Raw genomic sequence first — 17,523 nt, 5'->3', positions numbered from 1 at the left:
AGAAATTTTACCCTCCCTTCTCTTCTCTCCATAGCTAATGCAGGGGAAAAATCATGGCATTCTTTTTAAAGTACTGTGTTAGAAAATATCAGTGTTTTCAGTTCTTGTCTATTCTTTGCATTTTCAGCTTTATTTTTTAACCTTCTTTCTTGAAGGGTAATGTGGGAACTTGTTTTCATACTGCTGCTATGTTGAATGCCTTCTATACAAAAGTAGTGGGTACTGTCAAATGTAAAGGGCTGGTGTATCCGTAATGTCTTGGTTACTCGCAGATGGTAAAATCATCTGGTGAAAATCTTCAAACTCACATTTATGCACCTGTCACCTGCATTGCTTTAGAAATTGTAATGAAACTAATAATTTGGAAGAATAAAAATTACATTGCTGTTCTGAAATTGTTTGGTTTTGAGGTTAGTTTTATATCCCCATCTTCAAAAATTCTGAATTGTATTATTGCTCTTCAGGCCTAGAACTAAGCAAGTGAAACTCAACATCTTGAAACAATCTTGAACTACCTGTTAATTCGAGCTTTTCTGTTTCATGATTTATTATTATTCCTTTAAAAAGCAGTAGTGGGAATGTGACAGTTCCAAGCCACTCTCTCAAAGCATCTCTAACAATCTCAAACAGTTTGAGGAATGGCTTTGCCCTTATACAGCAATGAATAGGCTAGGAAGATTGACCAAGGTGAAGCAAATCCAGTGCTCCCAATTGGCCTTCGTGGTAGGTTAAGGCTATGAAAAATCCCTAGCTGAAGAATGGAAATCACTAGTTAAAATCTGGGAGTTTGAGAGCAGGGAAGATTACTTGGTCATTGTAGACATTGTGAGGTTCAGAGAACATAGAGGAGCATATTTTTTCATTTAAAGGAACCTTTTGAGAGTTCAGTTTGAACAAGCTAAGCAGAGTATTCAGGAGCAGCATGCCTGCAATGGCAGTGTTTAAGGCAGTATGCCTGCAACAGCCAAAGTGACTGAAATTGCTGAAGAGAACCTTAAGGGTCTTTTGTAGTGCTGAGGATGCTGGAAGGAGGGATCTCCACACAGTTTCTGTCTGTATTTTGGATTAAAGGTGACTCTGCTTTCCCTGTAAATAAACTCTGTCCTTTATGTAAGTTATTTAGCAAAATATTTCAGACCTTTACTGTCATATTCAGGTGCTCCTGCCAAAGCTCCTGGGAAGTCTTGTGGTGCTTAGCACTGCCTTGGGGCGTGCAGCAGCTGGGTCGCGGGCTTTAATTCTGGGAGACCGAGTGAGGCTGAGGACTTGTGTGGCTGTGGTGTGTCTGAGGAGCTAGAGCCAAACAAAGCCTGCATGTAGCACAAACATACAGAAATAGATATGTTTAGACGCAGAGTCTGATGAGTGGCCACAGAACATGAATGTGCTAGGCTGGCACTTGGACTTGATGATCTTGGAGGTCTTTTCCAACCTGAATGATTCTACGCTTCTGTGACCGAGGCAGTGGAGGAATGTAGGAAACCGTAGGGGAATTTCACCTGTGTCCCTGGGAGCAGTCACATCACATCAGGCAAAATGAGACACACGCAAGTGTGCTCAATCTTATTTCATGGCTGATACGTCAAGAAAAAAAAATCAATAAAACCTTGGATTAAGACATTTTTAAAAGCTTTAACTAAAATGCATATTGGCCTGCCTGCTGACAACACCGTTCTTGTCAAATGTGTCTGCTCTCAAGTATGGTGTCACCCAGACCACATGGAGGTAAATTTGCTTGAGTCATTCACAATGTATCTGGACAATAAGAGTGGGTTTCATCATACCATTTAATATGTAGGATGTAGGCATGTACATCTGAGCTAATCATCTATTCTCCCTTTATAGTCAACAAAGAGAACAGGCACTCCCAGAGTATGATTCATCTCAGCTAAATTAGGCCAGATGAATTGTAGCCTGAAAGTGTCTGTTTTTCCTCATCAAAAGTAGCGACAGTCTAGGGTGAGAAGCTGAGCTGTAGATGTCTGCATCAGAAGTGTGGTGAGTTGAAACCCTCACCACGAGATGAATCATCAGAGCTCTGTTTGGTTGTTCTTTGTTACAGTTATTTGTGCACTCACAGTGATGTTTAACCACAGGAGAATGAAGTGACACTGCAGTAAATCTCTTAACTGCTACCCATGTCATCTAAACTTGAGTACGAATGCACTGATATTATTATTCTTGCTATAATTAATTTGAGCAGACCTCACACGCGATCAAGTTTTTAATAATATTGCTGTATCCTAACAGCTTAGCTTGTTGCTCCTTGTGCATCGAGTCTCATTTACCGTGGTGAAGTACACCTTTATGCTTACTGATTGCCATGAAATTCTGGGCAAGACAAACACAGCAACTCAAATTGGCAGAGTCTGGTTTCTGCCTCAGTTTTCCTGAACTCTCTAGGTTAGATTAAATGTATTAAGTTGTTATATTTCAGGAGAGCCCTGTGCCGTTAGCAAGGAACCAAAGAGCCGAATGAAAGGACATGGGGCACTCTTCTCTTGGACACCAGGGTGGGAATTGTCGTGTTATGCAAAGCAACAACTGACAGCAGAGTTTTGGTAATACAGAAAATTTTCAAAAGATACACGCTGGAAATTTTCTAAAGCTTGTGCTTTAATGAAGAAGTCACAGAGATAGAGTCTGATATTATGCATTAGGGCTACTGGCTATGAATCATGAATGAACTTTGCTAATCACTATGGAATTCTAATTGCCTGACCATTGATGACCTACTGTCATTTGATGGTATTTGAAAAAATTTGCTAGATATAATAAGTATCCTATGTAGGCTTTGGGAATTATGATAAAAAAATTGACAGAATAGCAGAATTTGGGAATATGTTTTCATGAGCTGTAAAGGAACAACTAAACCTTAACAAAAACAGTGGAGGAACAAAAACTGACAATTATAAAGACCTGTTATGTCATGCAAATTCTTCACCCTCAGCCTAATTAAAGGTCTCTGGACACAATGGTACATAGCTTGAAAATTGCCAGGGTTATTTTTTGTAATGGCACAGTGAAGTTAGTGAATGTATTGGAGGCTTGCTGAGTGTCCTTGCTGTCAATTTGTGAGGTACCAAAGCATGGTGTTTATTCAGCACATTTACTTTTCTTAATAACTGGCAATTGTGAAGTTCTCCACAATTAACATGAACGAGGCAGTAGAATGACCTCGAGAATGTGAGAAGTCTGTTTCCTCATGTCTTGTTAACAAATGATCACCATATTTTTGCTTCAGGAGCAACCCAACAATATGATCCTAGAATATTTATCAGAGTACAGAAATACTATGTTTCTGAGTAATTACTGTTTGAACCCAAGCTAGTATTACAGAGCATACTATTTTCTGCTTAATTGTCTCTTAAGTCAGAGGATAATATATTTATTTTAAGGACTGCATACTAATATTTGACTTGCTCACAGAGGAGGAGCACAAGAGGAAGGATGGACACTGGTAGAGACACATCAGTTTCCATATTTTGCATTACAAAGCATGCAAGTACATTCTTTTTGAAGAGTCACTCTGGTATTAAAGGGGGAGCATTTAACAAACTAAAATAATTTTGATGTTTTTTTCCTAGTAATGTGTAACGTATCTGACTAAATTAAGGTTGGACTAGATGATCTTAGAGGTCTTTTCCAACGTGAATGATTCTATGATTCAGTGAAATTGAAACAAAGCTTGCACAAAATATACCAGCGTGAAACCACAGTTTGGACAACTTTCACAGAATGCTGGATCTCATCTGCCCAAAGCTAACAGTCCTGTGCAAGGACCAAGTGGAGACCAGCCAGGATTCTTTCTGTAATGCATGGATTAGTAATTATCAAGTTGTAAAAGCTGGATTGCAAAGCATTGGAAATAATGTTTACTTTTCAAAACATCCAGCTAATTAAACAGATCAGTCTACATTGTTTATTGCTTAGCTATGTGAACAAAATCAGCTAGTGAAAACAGTAATACCAGAACAACAGCATGAAGAAAAAAGTGATAACTAAGCAGGAAGACCTTTTTATCAGTTGTACTGTGATATATCTCTTTATGTACAGAATTCATTTAGTATTGCATGGGAATGTTCCTCTTGTATCACAGTAGGTATCTTGCTGGTTCTATATTCTAGTGATACTTCTCTTTCATAATGCCTATATAGTAACCTCCTGCTTCTGTCCCACTAGCATTGCAAATGAAACTTCATTCAAATGAAAACAGAAAGAACACTTGAAATGAGATTTTTTTTTTTTTTTCTGAGAGCCACGCTTTTCTTCTGATGAGCGCACTTGATAAAATGTGTTCCACCCACAGCCCCCTGCCTTCTCTGCGTTTCACTGATAACGTGACCCACCACACTGAAACATTATTATTTTCTGAAAGGCTGTAGGCAAGCATCACGATGAGAAGACAAAGAGGGAAGTGAATGTTAAGCAGAATGGGAAAGAAAGGAGTTGTGTGTACGTAGGAGGAAGTGAGAAGAAAGAGGTAAAAAAAATAATAAAAAAAGAGAATTGGATATAAAAAGAGGGCAAATAAGTGCATATTCCTTTCAAAGTGTACGCATCATAGAATACAGAGGAATAATTCTAGCCACATCATTACTCAAAATTCCTGATAATTTATGAGGGATGTAAATATGGAAAATAAGGATGGATCTCAGTGTCATTACCATCAGCTTAATGTTAATATAATGGAGTTCATATTTTATAATGTACTTCTAAGAGTCAGCAAGAAATCATTTTCCGTTGTGTTTCAAAAATACCTTTGATTAAAGAAAGGACAAATCAGAAATGAAAAGCAAGAGTATTTTATTTACATAAAATTTAACTGGTTTTAACATAATTCCTGGAGTATTTCTTACACCCACACTTTTCATAAATTTGTGCTTTCCACAAGTATGTAAGAAAATGATATTTAAGAACAATTACTTGATGATAACTTTTGCAAGCAAAGCTGATTACATTTGTAATCAAAGGAGGGTTTGGGACAAGAAAAATATCCCAGCAGGTGAATACCAGTACTTCTGAAACATATGGCGATCTATCTGATTTCACCAGCGGTGGATTCCCTGCTATATGCTTTTCCTTCAGCTTGACTTTGAAATCTGCCTCATTGCCAGTGACATCACTTTGAGTAAGTGCTTAACTTCAGTTTTAGCTGGTACTCACCTTGTATAAAGGATCAGCAAAAAGCCTTTGCTGCATTTAAGTTCTTGTGCTTTGAACAATTTCATTTTTTAAGTGTTCCTTAAGCTTCTCATTCGGGTTATTACAGGAAGGAAATACAACCTGTTTCCCATCGCACCGAGGTCTCGGGGGTCTCAGGTGACCCCTTATGAATGACATTGGCTGCTAGCAGATAGTGTGCACTGGAAAAATGCGCAGATCAGCAAAGTAGAGCAGGCGGTGCTGAGGACGTCATGCCCACATCGCATGGAGAGGTTATTAAAATGGAGGGGTTATTAAAAACTGGCTGTGGCCTGCTGACATGGACTGGATGCCCACTAGCAGTTGGAGCATAGCTTGGAGTAAATGCATGGGTGCAGTCTTTGAGCATGGGTTTAGGTTTAGTTTCATCTGAAATTTCATGCGCACCACGACTGCTCTGCAATGTAAACTGAAGCCTGGTAAGGGGAAACTTCATTCTTAAAGAAGCACTGCATGCTTTCTGCCATGTTTCCTCTCATATTTAGAGATGTATTTTGACAGAGGTCTGTAAAAGAGCTTGGGACTTATTTGGCTGTTGAGCTGTTGTGGCATAACCTACTGTGCTATCCAGTTACTTACGTCCTTTGTAAATCACCTTACTTGTGAATTCTTTGAGGCAATATCTTCTCCTTTCCTAACACTGATGCAGATGGATAATAATTATTGTGTTACAAATGCAAATACATTATTATGGCTTTATTCCCATTACAGCTCATCTACTGTCATCTCTTTTCTATTTCCAGAAAATTTCTCATGTCTTTTATGTCTAAGACATCTGGTCAGTATAGCTCAGCTACAAGCCAAGGATTGTAAGAACTCTTTCAATTAGCATAATCTCCCAGTCACAAACAGTAAAATCCTTGTCATCAGCTGGGAGAACTATACAAGGATGCATCTAGTCATTGTAGATGTTCTGGAGTGGTGTGGCAGGGGGGAGGGAGCTTATTTCTTTTTAGCGCAGTTAATGCACAGAATTAAAATACTTCAATTATTCATTTATCATTTAGTACTATAAATTCATTTAATTGCTAGGATACGGACCTATTTTTAGTAGAGTAGTGCAGTTCACCAATAGTGGCTCTGGTAGCTATGCAAAATACACCAGAAGATGAGAGAATGACCACACAGTTGAGGCAACAGCACTGCCAGGTTCAGCTATATCTGCAAGCGTACAGGATGAGCCTCAAGGTAGCATCAAATGGCACAGGAGGAGAAAACCCTCTATTAAGCTCTACCATTTTGAAGGCTGACTGGGATGTGTATTGCTCAGCTCACTCCTCCAAATGAGTCAATGTCTCTTTGTTGATTAGGCTAGTCTCCGTCAGTCTGGCTAGTATTGTGCTCCTGTGTCCCCAGCCATAAAGGGCATCTCATGATCAGTTTTTTTTGGTGTGGTTTTATTTTTATTTTTTAACGTATCTTAATTAGTGTGTGAATTAGGAACTGGTGTTAAAGATGAAAAATGTTGTGAGTGAGGTTATGGATTGTATTCAGCTGGACCAGAGTCCTGCTCACCACTCTTGAATAGCTACTCACTTAAGCCCTCTGGACTGCCCTTAAAAAACACCTAGATTTTGCCCTTGATGATACACGCAGGTTTAAGAAGGATTTAGGCCACCAAAAGTAGTATTCCTGTACTTCTGTCTTCTGTCGGTAATAAGGATTTTTACATGGCAAATAAGCAAACTTAGCATAGGTCTTTAGAGACTTAGACAAGAGCCTTAGCCATATACTCTCATTTACTCTTCATTAGCAGGCTTCTCATTCTTCACTAGCAGACTCTTACTTGTCTCTGGAAGATTTTCTTTATCCATAATTTATATTTAGATTTAAGAGAAGAAAAGATAAAATACTTTTCTTGCACATTGTTGTTAGAGTGTAGCTACATAAGGATTCAGCCTCATTCTTTCAGAGTTTTCTGAAAGTAGATCCCCATGTTCAGGGCTGCTTTCTTGTATGCAGAAAAGTAAGAAATATTTTAGGTCTGCTGATGCAGATTAGCTGCTTTGAACTGTTAGCTTTGTTCCAGAAAAGTTTTGCATTTGAGAATGTAGCACTGTGTGTGTGTTTGTTGTACAAGTAAATGCACCATTTGTCTATACTTCGGGATTTGGATCTTTGGACTGCAGTGCTGGTTCCTATCTGAGACTGGTATAACATGAGATTAGGACAATAGTTATTGCTAAAGTGGACTTAAATTCACCATCACTGTGCTCTGTTTAGTCACTTATTAGTCGCTGTTCCATTTACAACCTCTGTTTATACTGACTTGTATTCCTTTTCTTTTTCCACTTAGATGTTGCAAGAGCAATTGAGTTACTGGAGAAACTGCAAGAATCTGGAGAAGTACCGGTACATAAGCTACAGTCCCTAAAGAAGGTGCTGCAGAGTGAGTTTTGTACAGCTATCAGAGAGGTATGGAAGTGAGATTTTTAGTTATTTCTCAGAGTAACATTACTATCCTAAAAATAAAAGTCCACTTGCCTTTCAGTGCTGAAGAAGCAGGAGTGCCTTATATATAAGACAATGGATCTGAGACATGTCTGTAGCTGCTGTACTGTGCAGGAAGATGAAGTTACTGAAAAGCAGACACGGAACAGTTGCGTCAGCATCAAGCCTGAGGCAATTAGCCTTGCTGAGGAGAAAGGGTGATTAACTAGTACTTTAGTATTCTGCTCGTGCTGTTTCAGGGTCTGTACTAACCCGTGCAGCACATGGGGACAAGCCAAGTTGGGTCAGTGCAAGTTTAAATGCCTTTTCTTTGAACTCAGGTGTGAGATGTAACTGGAGCTAATAGGAATCTTGCATTTGAAGTCAGTGGTCAGGTCCCAGTGGATGTTGCTCCACATGTCAGAAATTTTTGTTAGATCACTAAGAACTGTGATCATTACACTGCAAGGCATGGTCAGGGTCCTTCCTAAGCTCTGCCCAGCAGTAGATAAAGGACGATTGTTTTCTTCAAGGCAAGATAGAGAAGATGTACCTCCCTTCCTACACACATACTAGTAGTATCTTTAAAGCAGTTACATTATAAATACTTCTAAAAGAAGCTTCTTAGAAAAAAACATAAATCTTGTGTCACATTTCTTACCTACTAAACTGAATGTTGTTAGTCTGCCTGTCTGAAGCAGCTCTAAATGCCCTGATGAAGGCAACATCTTTTTTTTTTTTTTTTTTTTTTTTTTTTTTCTTCCAGAAAATCTGTAAGAAATTGTGTTTCAGTTTGTCTGTCTACTGCCTGGAACCAATCCTCCCGCACTGAATCAATGGGAAATCTAATGTTACCTCAATGGCAGCAGGATTGAATTCCTGATAACTAGGCAACAGCAGCACATTGATTGAGTGGACTGCTGGGTGGCTGGAAGGAAGAAAGAGAATAACAGACATTAGTTTAATAAGCAGAATGCAATCACGCTCTTTGTTTTATGGAATATATTATTCAACGTGAGAAACAGAGAGAGGTTTCCACTAAAATGAATGGCTGTTTTCAAGGCTTTTTAATGGGGATAGTGTTCAATGACAATAAATAATGTCACTATGTACCCTGAAAAGCTGATACTCTGACTAGTTAAATGAAAGGACTAACTAAATGCTTCTTAATTGACCACAGAGCATTGAAAAGTTAGTTTTCTTCAGATAGCAGAGTTTGGCACTCCAATTGTTACAGGAATTTTAAATCTCTGGAGCATCATTAGTTAAATCTTACCAAATTTACATTCATCTCTGGAAAGTATTTGTAACAGAAACAGACACGAAGCTTTTTGGAACAGATACAGAGCCTAGGAGGTAGGAAAGTGGCTTAGACAAATGCACTCTCAGTTCAGCATACTGAAAGTGGATTTTGACAAAATCTTCTCAATGGCATGAAAGGGTCTTCATAGAGTGTCGTGTAAAGACAACCTACAAATGCCAGACAATCTGATTGCTATTAGAGTCTTACGGCCAGGTAATGGCCAATTTGCTAAGCCTGCAGCTAGGTGTTACACAAGAGATGCATATGATGAATGAGCAGTTAGGTCATTTTTACCAACTTTGTAGACAAAACCGTTTATTTCTTTTTAAGTATGTAGCATATATTACATACATATGGCCTATCGATATAATATATCACTATTGGAGAACAAAATTCTACAACAAAAAATTATCAAAGCCATTCAGAACGACATATAAAAATATTTTCTTAGAAGAAAAATTTCAATATAAAATGTCCAATAGCAAAACCTTTCATCTAAGGAGGGCAGAGGAATCAACATGTATGTATTGGCAATACTTGAGATTGTTCAAAACATCGCTCTTCTTTTCAGTTACTTACCTTTGGCAAACACTTAGACTGTAACTCTTTTTTTCGCCAGATGAAAAGATGTTGGAAAATTCCAGCAAAATAATTTCTTCCATTTAAAAAATAATAGTTTAAAAGCATGGAGTATTTTGGCCTTGTTGAATTGTTAGACATCTCCAAGCTCTGCAGCAAGGGCTTGGAGAATATTTGTACCGTGCCTTTCAATTAATCAGGGATGTCCTTCTTGCATGTCCTTTGTGTGCACTGGAGTTCATGAGAGACTGGTAGCTACTTTATTGAGGAGTGCAGTCTTTCCCCAAACATATTTGAGCCTGAGATAGCTGAGGATAGACATAAATTCCCCTGCAAATGCTCCTTCCCATTGTTTATCTTCTCTTAGCCCAAGTGCAAGCTATGAGAGTGTGGAGACCAGCTTTTTATTCCCACTCTTAGCCACAAAAAGAAGGGGAGAAGAGTTGTTGAGCATACAAGAGAAGATACGTCAGGAAGTAATGTGAAAAGTTGTGAGGAGCACATAAGCCTTCCTGGTGAAAGCAGTGCAGTAGGCAGGGTGTCAGCAGTAGGTAGGAGTAATTGACATGGAATGAGGAGCAGTGGCAGGCTGCATATTAGTATGCAAATTCTGGAAGAGGCTGCTTATTAAATATATGCTGAGATTCAGATTTGCATTGTGGTGTGTACATTATATAATGCAAGGTCTGAGCCTAACTTTCATCAGAAAATCTAATAAAGCAGGTTAAGGCAGGTGCCTGTAGTCTTATAAATTCCATAATGAGCGAGCTTAGGAAAATAAACATTTTCTTTTCCAGTCTAAGAAATTATGGACACTTAACTATCCAGTGAGTTTGACTGTTAAAGGATGTCCCAGAGAGATACTGTGCTGAGTGCAGATGAAATGATTGAAGATAAATTATAATGCTATATTGATTGGCTGTGACTTGTCCCTCTATAACTAGGAATTATTTAACTACAGAAGCAGTAGGTCACCTTTATGATCAATTAGCCTTTAAAAGTATGAAATACTGTATTAACGATATACATTCCAGTCTAATATGTGGGAATCTATTAAATAGCTCTAATTAATTGTATTTATGGGAACTTAATTTGATAAATCAACCCACAAATTCAAATCCCCAAACTAATATTGCACAGAAATAAAATATTTTTAAAGCGTCTGAGTGAATGAAATTTAAATAGAAGTACTTTGGCATTTTTCTAGGATACTATGTCAGGAAATGGTGATTAATGGTTCTCAATTAGCTAAATATAAGTACCAGCAACTGAAATATTCTGTCTGGCACTAGGAAGGAATTTGTATTAGCTCTGGAAATAATGGAAATAACTGAAGTATGTAATGGCCTCAGTATTTCCTTTTTTGTCTGAAGACCCCTAGCTGTACCACATAGTCCAGAAGACAAGGTAACCCAAGTTTAGTCACAGGCAAATTGAATAAAAAAAAAAAAAGTAATTGCATTTTAAAATTACTTGTTTCAAAAGCTCTCCAGCTGCGTGAAAATTAATTAAGCTTCTATAGCCTTGTCACCCACCAAAAGATGCATGAATCTCGTCCACTATACTATTAAGTCCTTTTCTTCTATGCGTTTTATTCCAAGTTGTTGCTGTGTTGTATTCTTCTGATTTATGGGGGATTACTAAAAGAGATGAACTTCACAGCACAAAGAGTGAATGCATAACTGATATACTAAGAAGGTATATTCATGTAGAACCAAAAACAAACAAACAAACAAACAAAAAACCAAACAACAAAAACAACAAAACTAGGCAACCTGAATTTATAAAGTGACTTTAATTGTTGTAAGTCAGTGAAAAGGAAGTTAGGCGAACTGTAAAATAAGATGAACTTCTGGCATGGCAATAAACCATGACGAGAGTTGTAGGCACAGAAGTTAGACTAAACAGTTGAGCAAAACACACTAAATCATAAACAGAAAACGTGGTGTGCCTTAAGAGATTATGAGAATTTTATTTACTGTTAACACTTGGTAATCGGTACTGAAATGCCAGAAGAGTAATGATACAGGTTGATAAGCCCATGCATCTCCTTATGAGCTGAGGTTTTCTTTCAGGTTGTTTCTGAAGTTTCTATTTCTGTACGTTCAACAGTAGCGTAACGTTCAGGAGTATCTGGCTTTCCTGCTACCCATCCTTCTATTCTCCGTTTTCATTTCAAGATTAAATCAAATGTATTTTCCTGTGGATATTATTTAAAATAAATCTGACTGATACATACCAATAGCGAAACATTTATCAATACCAAATATAAGCCATTCAGAAGGCCTTTTTAAGATGTGGTGTGGCAGCCAGAAGCATGACAGTAGCCATTATTTTATTCTGTTAGCTTATGACTCCCACGAAAATATCTGGTCATTGCACAACAGCACTTTTGCAAGACCAGGTCAATGACAGTCGTTTCTTAAAAGGAGGAACAGTTAACACAAAATACTCTACTGTTACGTGTTTTGTATGAAAACAGTCTGTGGAACAGTTGATTTTGAAGATAGTTCGGTTTCAACTTTGGTAATTTAAAACTTTTATACTTACTATAAAATTATCTTAAGGACTGAGCATCCTAAAAATGTAAAGACCACTAGTGACTTCCAGGCAAAAACATGGCAGTGGCAGAACTCTGACCCATTTCTGAGGAGGTCTGGATATTCCCCCCCACACTTACTTCTGAGATATATTTGATTACATTTTATGATATTAAAAACATAGCTTCACTCTATGCGAGGTAATACTGTTCAGCAAGCCAAGTTGGCATGACTTTCTTTAATGATTTTATTTCATTAATGATTGTCATTTTCATGCTTTAGCAATCAGAATGACTGGAATCCCACAATGTGTTACTATCTGGTCATTTTCTCAAGCTGTCTGTGCTATTTGTAACTAACCCTGATATGTATTTTTGCAAGTATTAAAGAACCAGAATAGTGCTAGTTGGTGAAGGCTGAGTCTAGCAATACTATCATAGAATCATTAGGGTTGGAAAAGATCTTCAAGATCATCTAGTCCAACCACCCCCCTGCCACCAGTATCACCCACTAGACCATGTCCCTAAGCACCACGTCCAACCTTTCCTTGAACAACCCCAGGGACATCGACTCTGCCACCTCCCTGGGGAACCCGTTCTAATGCCCGACTACTCTTTCTGAGAAATTTCTCCTAATTTCCAACCTAAACATCCTATGTTTATTACTTTAGTATTTGTGACACCCGGAACCCTTGGCTGTTCACTTCAGATAATCCAGTATGCTGGTTTAGTCCATTCTAAAGGGCTGTACTAAATGTAACAGTAATGCTGTCAGCTGGACTCAGGCAAAACTTTTCATTCATGCTTTTATTAAAATTATCCATTTAGAATTTTAATGTAGGACTCCAGGAGTCATTGAAAGTCTTTGTTTTGTTGTGTTTCAAGAATTCAGAGATTGGTTTCTTCAATTTATAACACAATGCTGTTCCTCCACCTCCCAAACCTAGCCTCTGAAAGCAGAGTTTAATTGTTTTCTGCCTGATGAATCCTATTCCCAGTAAAAATAGAGGTTTCTTAGGCCAAACTCTCTTGGCTGGCAGTGAGGGCAGCCCCGGAGTTAAAGTCCTGCCCTCTGTTAGTCTTTCTTTTCATTGGGAGATGAGTATTTGTTACAGGAGGAGGAACAGAATTCTTTCAGTCTCTCACCTCCACAGGGCAAGCACAGCTTTAAATATAAGTTTTTAAATAGAAAGTGCAAATTCTATGCATATGTATCAGAAAGACTTACCCCCAGAGATGCTATAATTCACAGCACAGAACTGTGACATAGGTTCAATATGAAACCTGACATCTAAGGTCCCCTACTGTCACATTTGCCCATGCAAATGGTGGTATTAGTCAGGATTAAGCAAAAGTGCTATATTGGACTTACTAATAAGGCAATTAGTAAGCAAAAGGCCAATAGGACAACTCATAGGAGTAAAGCAAGGGAGATTTGTCATCTCAGATTTGTAACTCAGGTCACAACAGCAGTATAGTTACATTAGCATGATGCCCTATTAGACTGGCTGGGAAGCAACGTTTTCCTTAGGCTAATCTGATACCTGGTTCTGGTATTACAGGTGGCTTACTTAGAATTGCTGCACTGATAATTTGGCAGTAGCATTCATGCAGTAGCAAATATGGATTTGTCCAAATAGACCAAATTCATTCAGATTTTCACATGCTTAAACACTGATATATTTTTGCTTTTCATTAAAAATAGCATTCCTGGTTGCTAACTGTAAAGTTTCGGTGTTTTACTTTAAGATACTGAGGTAGGTTGTCAGCTGAACCAGTCTAGCTTACCTGAATTCTGGGGCTGGGTAACATTTGCAAGAATCTTCTGCTGCACCATTGTGTCCTTTTTGCAAGACCAGTATCCCAGCAATAAAAAGCCACATAAAATAATGATAAAAATAATTTAAATATATCCATCCCTTTTTGGAAAGGATATTACTTGGTTTAATTCAAAGGTGATGGTATGGCAAAATGGTAACGCTTCCATGTTTTGCCAAGCTTTGCTTTCCCTCTCCTGGTTACAAGTGTTATATCTATAATGATGAGTTGAGGGAGAGATTTGTAAAGTATGTAAATTAGGGCAGAAAAAAACATCAAGGGCTGACTGTTTTTTTGTCATGTCACCATGCTGTATTTAGGCATTTAGAAAGTTCAGCAGTTTGAAAAGCTGAAGTTAGCAGTAAGTACAGAAAATATATTTTTGTATAAAATTACCCCACTGTGTTCAAATATGTGCTTTTTTTTTAACTGTGAATGTAACCAGAAATTACACAAATTTTGAAAAACAATGAAGTTGCAATTACCACTTAGCCATAAGTGATTGAAGCTTTACTCAGTTGCTTGCAAGCCCTGGATGGCATGAATGAGAACTTTTGGAATGATTACCTTGTCACTCAGCAGATGGCCTTCATTAATGGCAATTATATGAATTTACCAGGCAGCCCAAGCATTATCTGAGAGAAGGCATTATTAAGTCTCTATGCAATTACTAAGTCCCTATGAGTTCCATGACTTCACTGCAGGAGATTTAAAACAGCTGCTGTTGTCACTTTTTCTTTTAGCTGCCTAGAGCTAAGTACATTGATTTCACAGATGTAGTACCCCAGAATCTGGGGCCATACCATATCACTAATCTTTAATCAGTGCTTTCTCCCATTGGCTTTGATTAAAGATCAATTTTCCGAGTCAGCTGATGGCTGTATATCTACTTTCATTTGCACTCTGCTTGCTTAGTTGTGCTTTTCACAAAAGAGGAATGTTTGAGTGCAACAAGAGTCCTGCAATAGATAAAATCAAAGCAATGACATATCTTGTCCATGTTCCAGTTTATCTGCGTTGCCGGTTCATGTTTACTAAACCTCTTAGATGAGTAGTGCTGATGAGTGGTTCTTACTACCATGCAGAGCTGTGGTCATATGTCTTGCAGAAGGTCACTCTCATGGCTCGATGGTGATGCATCTCAGCATCTTTTTTGTTTTCTTCGCGTTGTCATTTTAGTTTATTTTTGCAGTATTGAATTTCATTACATAACGCTCTTAGAGATAAACAGCATAGCCTCTGCTGCAGTTCATCTCAAGCCTGCTTCTTCCTCTTGAGAGAAATCAGCAGCTAGGTGAACTACCGAGGAATATTTATGCTGACAGTTTGTTGAAAGCCCCTGTAGCATCTGCATAAGCTCTCATTTCTGCCTTTATGGAGCCTCAGCATCCCCCCGCTTCTACTTATCAGAAGTTGTTGATGAGGCTCCCGAGAAATGCTCCTCAATCTCCATTTTTCAATATGCCTTCAGAAAAGAAGAGATATTATAAAACTATTTGAAAACTCCACTTAGGTACATGTTTGCTAGTATTTAAAACAAGAAACATCAGCAGTTTCCTTCATTCTGCTTGCCTTCTCAGCTCAACAGGAACATTTGAGATAAACTTGCACAAGTGGTTTCTGTAATGTCATCTTTTGTTCAGGTGCTGATTTTGACAAGGCTTTGACAAAGCCCTTAATTTTGGGAATATGGCTATTATATACTGCAGACCCAACAGCATATGCAAACTTACAGATAAAGTGAAGGAAATGAGTGTTTAGTGTTGCTTGGCATATTTTTGAGCTCAAAAGTATCTGCCAGTGAGATCTAAAAGAGAGATTTAAATGATGACCCATCACTTCCAAGTAGCCTTATGGGAATTATCTAATGACACGTTATTTCTTTTGATCCCAGTGCAGAAGAAGTAGAAGCAGCAAAAGAGACTTTCACGACAGTAGCTTTCTAAAGTTCAGTGACTGTGAAGCTGACAACTTCAAAGACACATATAGCATTGTCTTCAAAGGTGCCAGATCATAGCTGTCCCAGACTTCGAGCCAGTACAGAACAGTGTGTAAGGGACATAAAATAAACTAAACGACCCAACCATATTGTTATTGCTCCTAGTATTTCCTGTTTGTATATGAAAGTCCATTTTTCGTTATTTTTAAGAGGATGCCAAGCAACTTCCTATAGACTTCACAGTGTCAGAATGGCATTTTCAGACAGAACTGACGTTGAAGGGGGAGAGAGAGCTCAGAGAGGTCTTGTGTGTCCTAACAGCAGCACCGGGAATGTGTCAGCGGGATGATCTACTACGTGCCAGTGCTTACAGCAGAGCAGAGGATGTGACTGCATGCATTTCCCGCTGGTACATCTGCTGTGTTCTTCTGCTAGCACAGAAGGGAGGAAAGGGATTCTGGCCCCAGCCCGTAACCCCTGTTGGGTTGTTTCTTGGACAGGCACAGCAGTCATATGGCAAGAACTCACGGACCAAAACTTTGTTCAGCTTTCAGAGAGCTACACAGACAAAGAAAAAAAAAAAAAAAAAAAGAGCTGGAGCAAATAGTATTCTGGCATTTCAGCTGGAGCCTCCATACAGTGTTCTACTCTAAGTTAAAATACTATACCCTTACAGTGATTATTCTTCATTTATTTTTAACAATCCTGTGAAGGTTTTTTTTTTTTTTTTCCTGTTGCCTAAGGAAAGCTTAATAATACATCAAGATCTGTATTTTTTTTTTACTTTAATAAAACTGATCTAGTTTTCTTCATAAACCCGCACCCCAAAAAAAGAAACTTTTAAATAAAATATCCTCTATGAAAATGTAAAAGCCAGCATTTGCAGTATTTCATCCACACATTCTGAAATTAAAACTTTCCTCCCATCTCCTCAGTTTGTTAAATGAGACTGAGCTTATTTACAATTTTGAACTTTCTAAAGGCATATCTTCCCTACTGCCTGTGGCGCATAGACACAGTCTTTCTTCATGGAGGATTGTTATGACAATTCTGAAAAAGATACAGATACTTGATTTTGAAGATAAACACCAAGTTTTCCTGATGCAAACATCTAATTATAGGCTAATGAAAGCTTATCATATCGCCATGTTCAAAATGCCAGCAACCTTGAATGACCATGTTCTATCAGATATAAATAGCTCATAAATACAGACAAATTGTCACAAAGTGTTTTTTTCTGCAAGTTGTCCAAATTAGGTAGCTGCAGGAGATAACTTACATAATACAGACTTTTTGGTACTTCCAGTAAGCCTTGTAATATATCAAGTCTTCCCCCCAAAGGTATTTGTCAACCTTTTCAACATCACAGTGCTCGCAGTCATCCATTTGCTTGTCCATCATTAAGAGGACCTTTAGTCAGAATGAAGATGATGTAAACTGTACAGTGTAAATACGTGTGTCTAATTCTTCAAACGTGTGGCATAAGCCTATAACAAAATGGGCCCTTGTGGTTCGTTTGCTCAAATAATTGTGCTTAAGAAGAATCTTAAGTTTATTGTTACCCAGATGTCCCGTGTGTACATGGTGTCCACAGCCAGTGGTTCTATGAGGTTGCCAATAATTTGTCAAATTCTCATTCTCTTCAATTACCCAGAATACTCAGTTCCCCGTTTTTTATGAACTACTAAAGATAAAAGTAACTTTCAGCAG

The 17,523-nt window shown here is 38.1% G+C and overlaps 1 protein-coding gene across 3 annotated transcripts in view; it reads left to right on the top strand.

The window, feature by feature from the left end:
* The window catches only part of LIN7A (lin-7 homolog A, crumbs cell polarity complex component), a 50,550-nt gene that overhangs the window by 9,968 nt on the left and 23,059 nt on the right, over nucleotides 1-17,523 (top strand). For all 3 annotated transcript variants that reach the window (XM_035335053.1, XM_035335035.1, XM_035335043.1), the window contains exon 2: nucleotides 7,502-7,620. In XM_035335053.1, coding sequence (XP_035190944.1) covers nucleotides 7,502-7,620 — 119 coding nt within the window. The remainder of the gene's footprint in view (nucleotides 1-7,501; nucleotides 7,621-17,523) is intronic.

The sequence above is a fragment of the Oxyura jamaicensis genome, chromosome 1 (genome assembly GCF_011077185.1).
Source record: "Oxyura jamaicensis isolate SHBP4307 breed ruddy duck chromosome 1, BPBGC_Ojam_1.0, whole genome shotgun sequence".
Classification (NCBI taxonomy): Eukaryota; Metazoa; Chordata; class Aves; order Anseriformes; family Anatidae; genus Oxyura; species Oxyura jamaicensis.
Note: the sequence above shows the minus strand (reverse complement) of the source record. Positions and strands in the feature narration are given on the sequence as shown.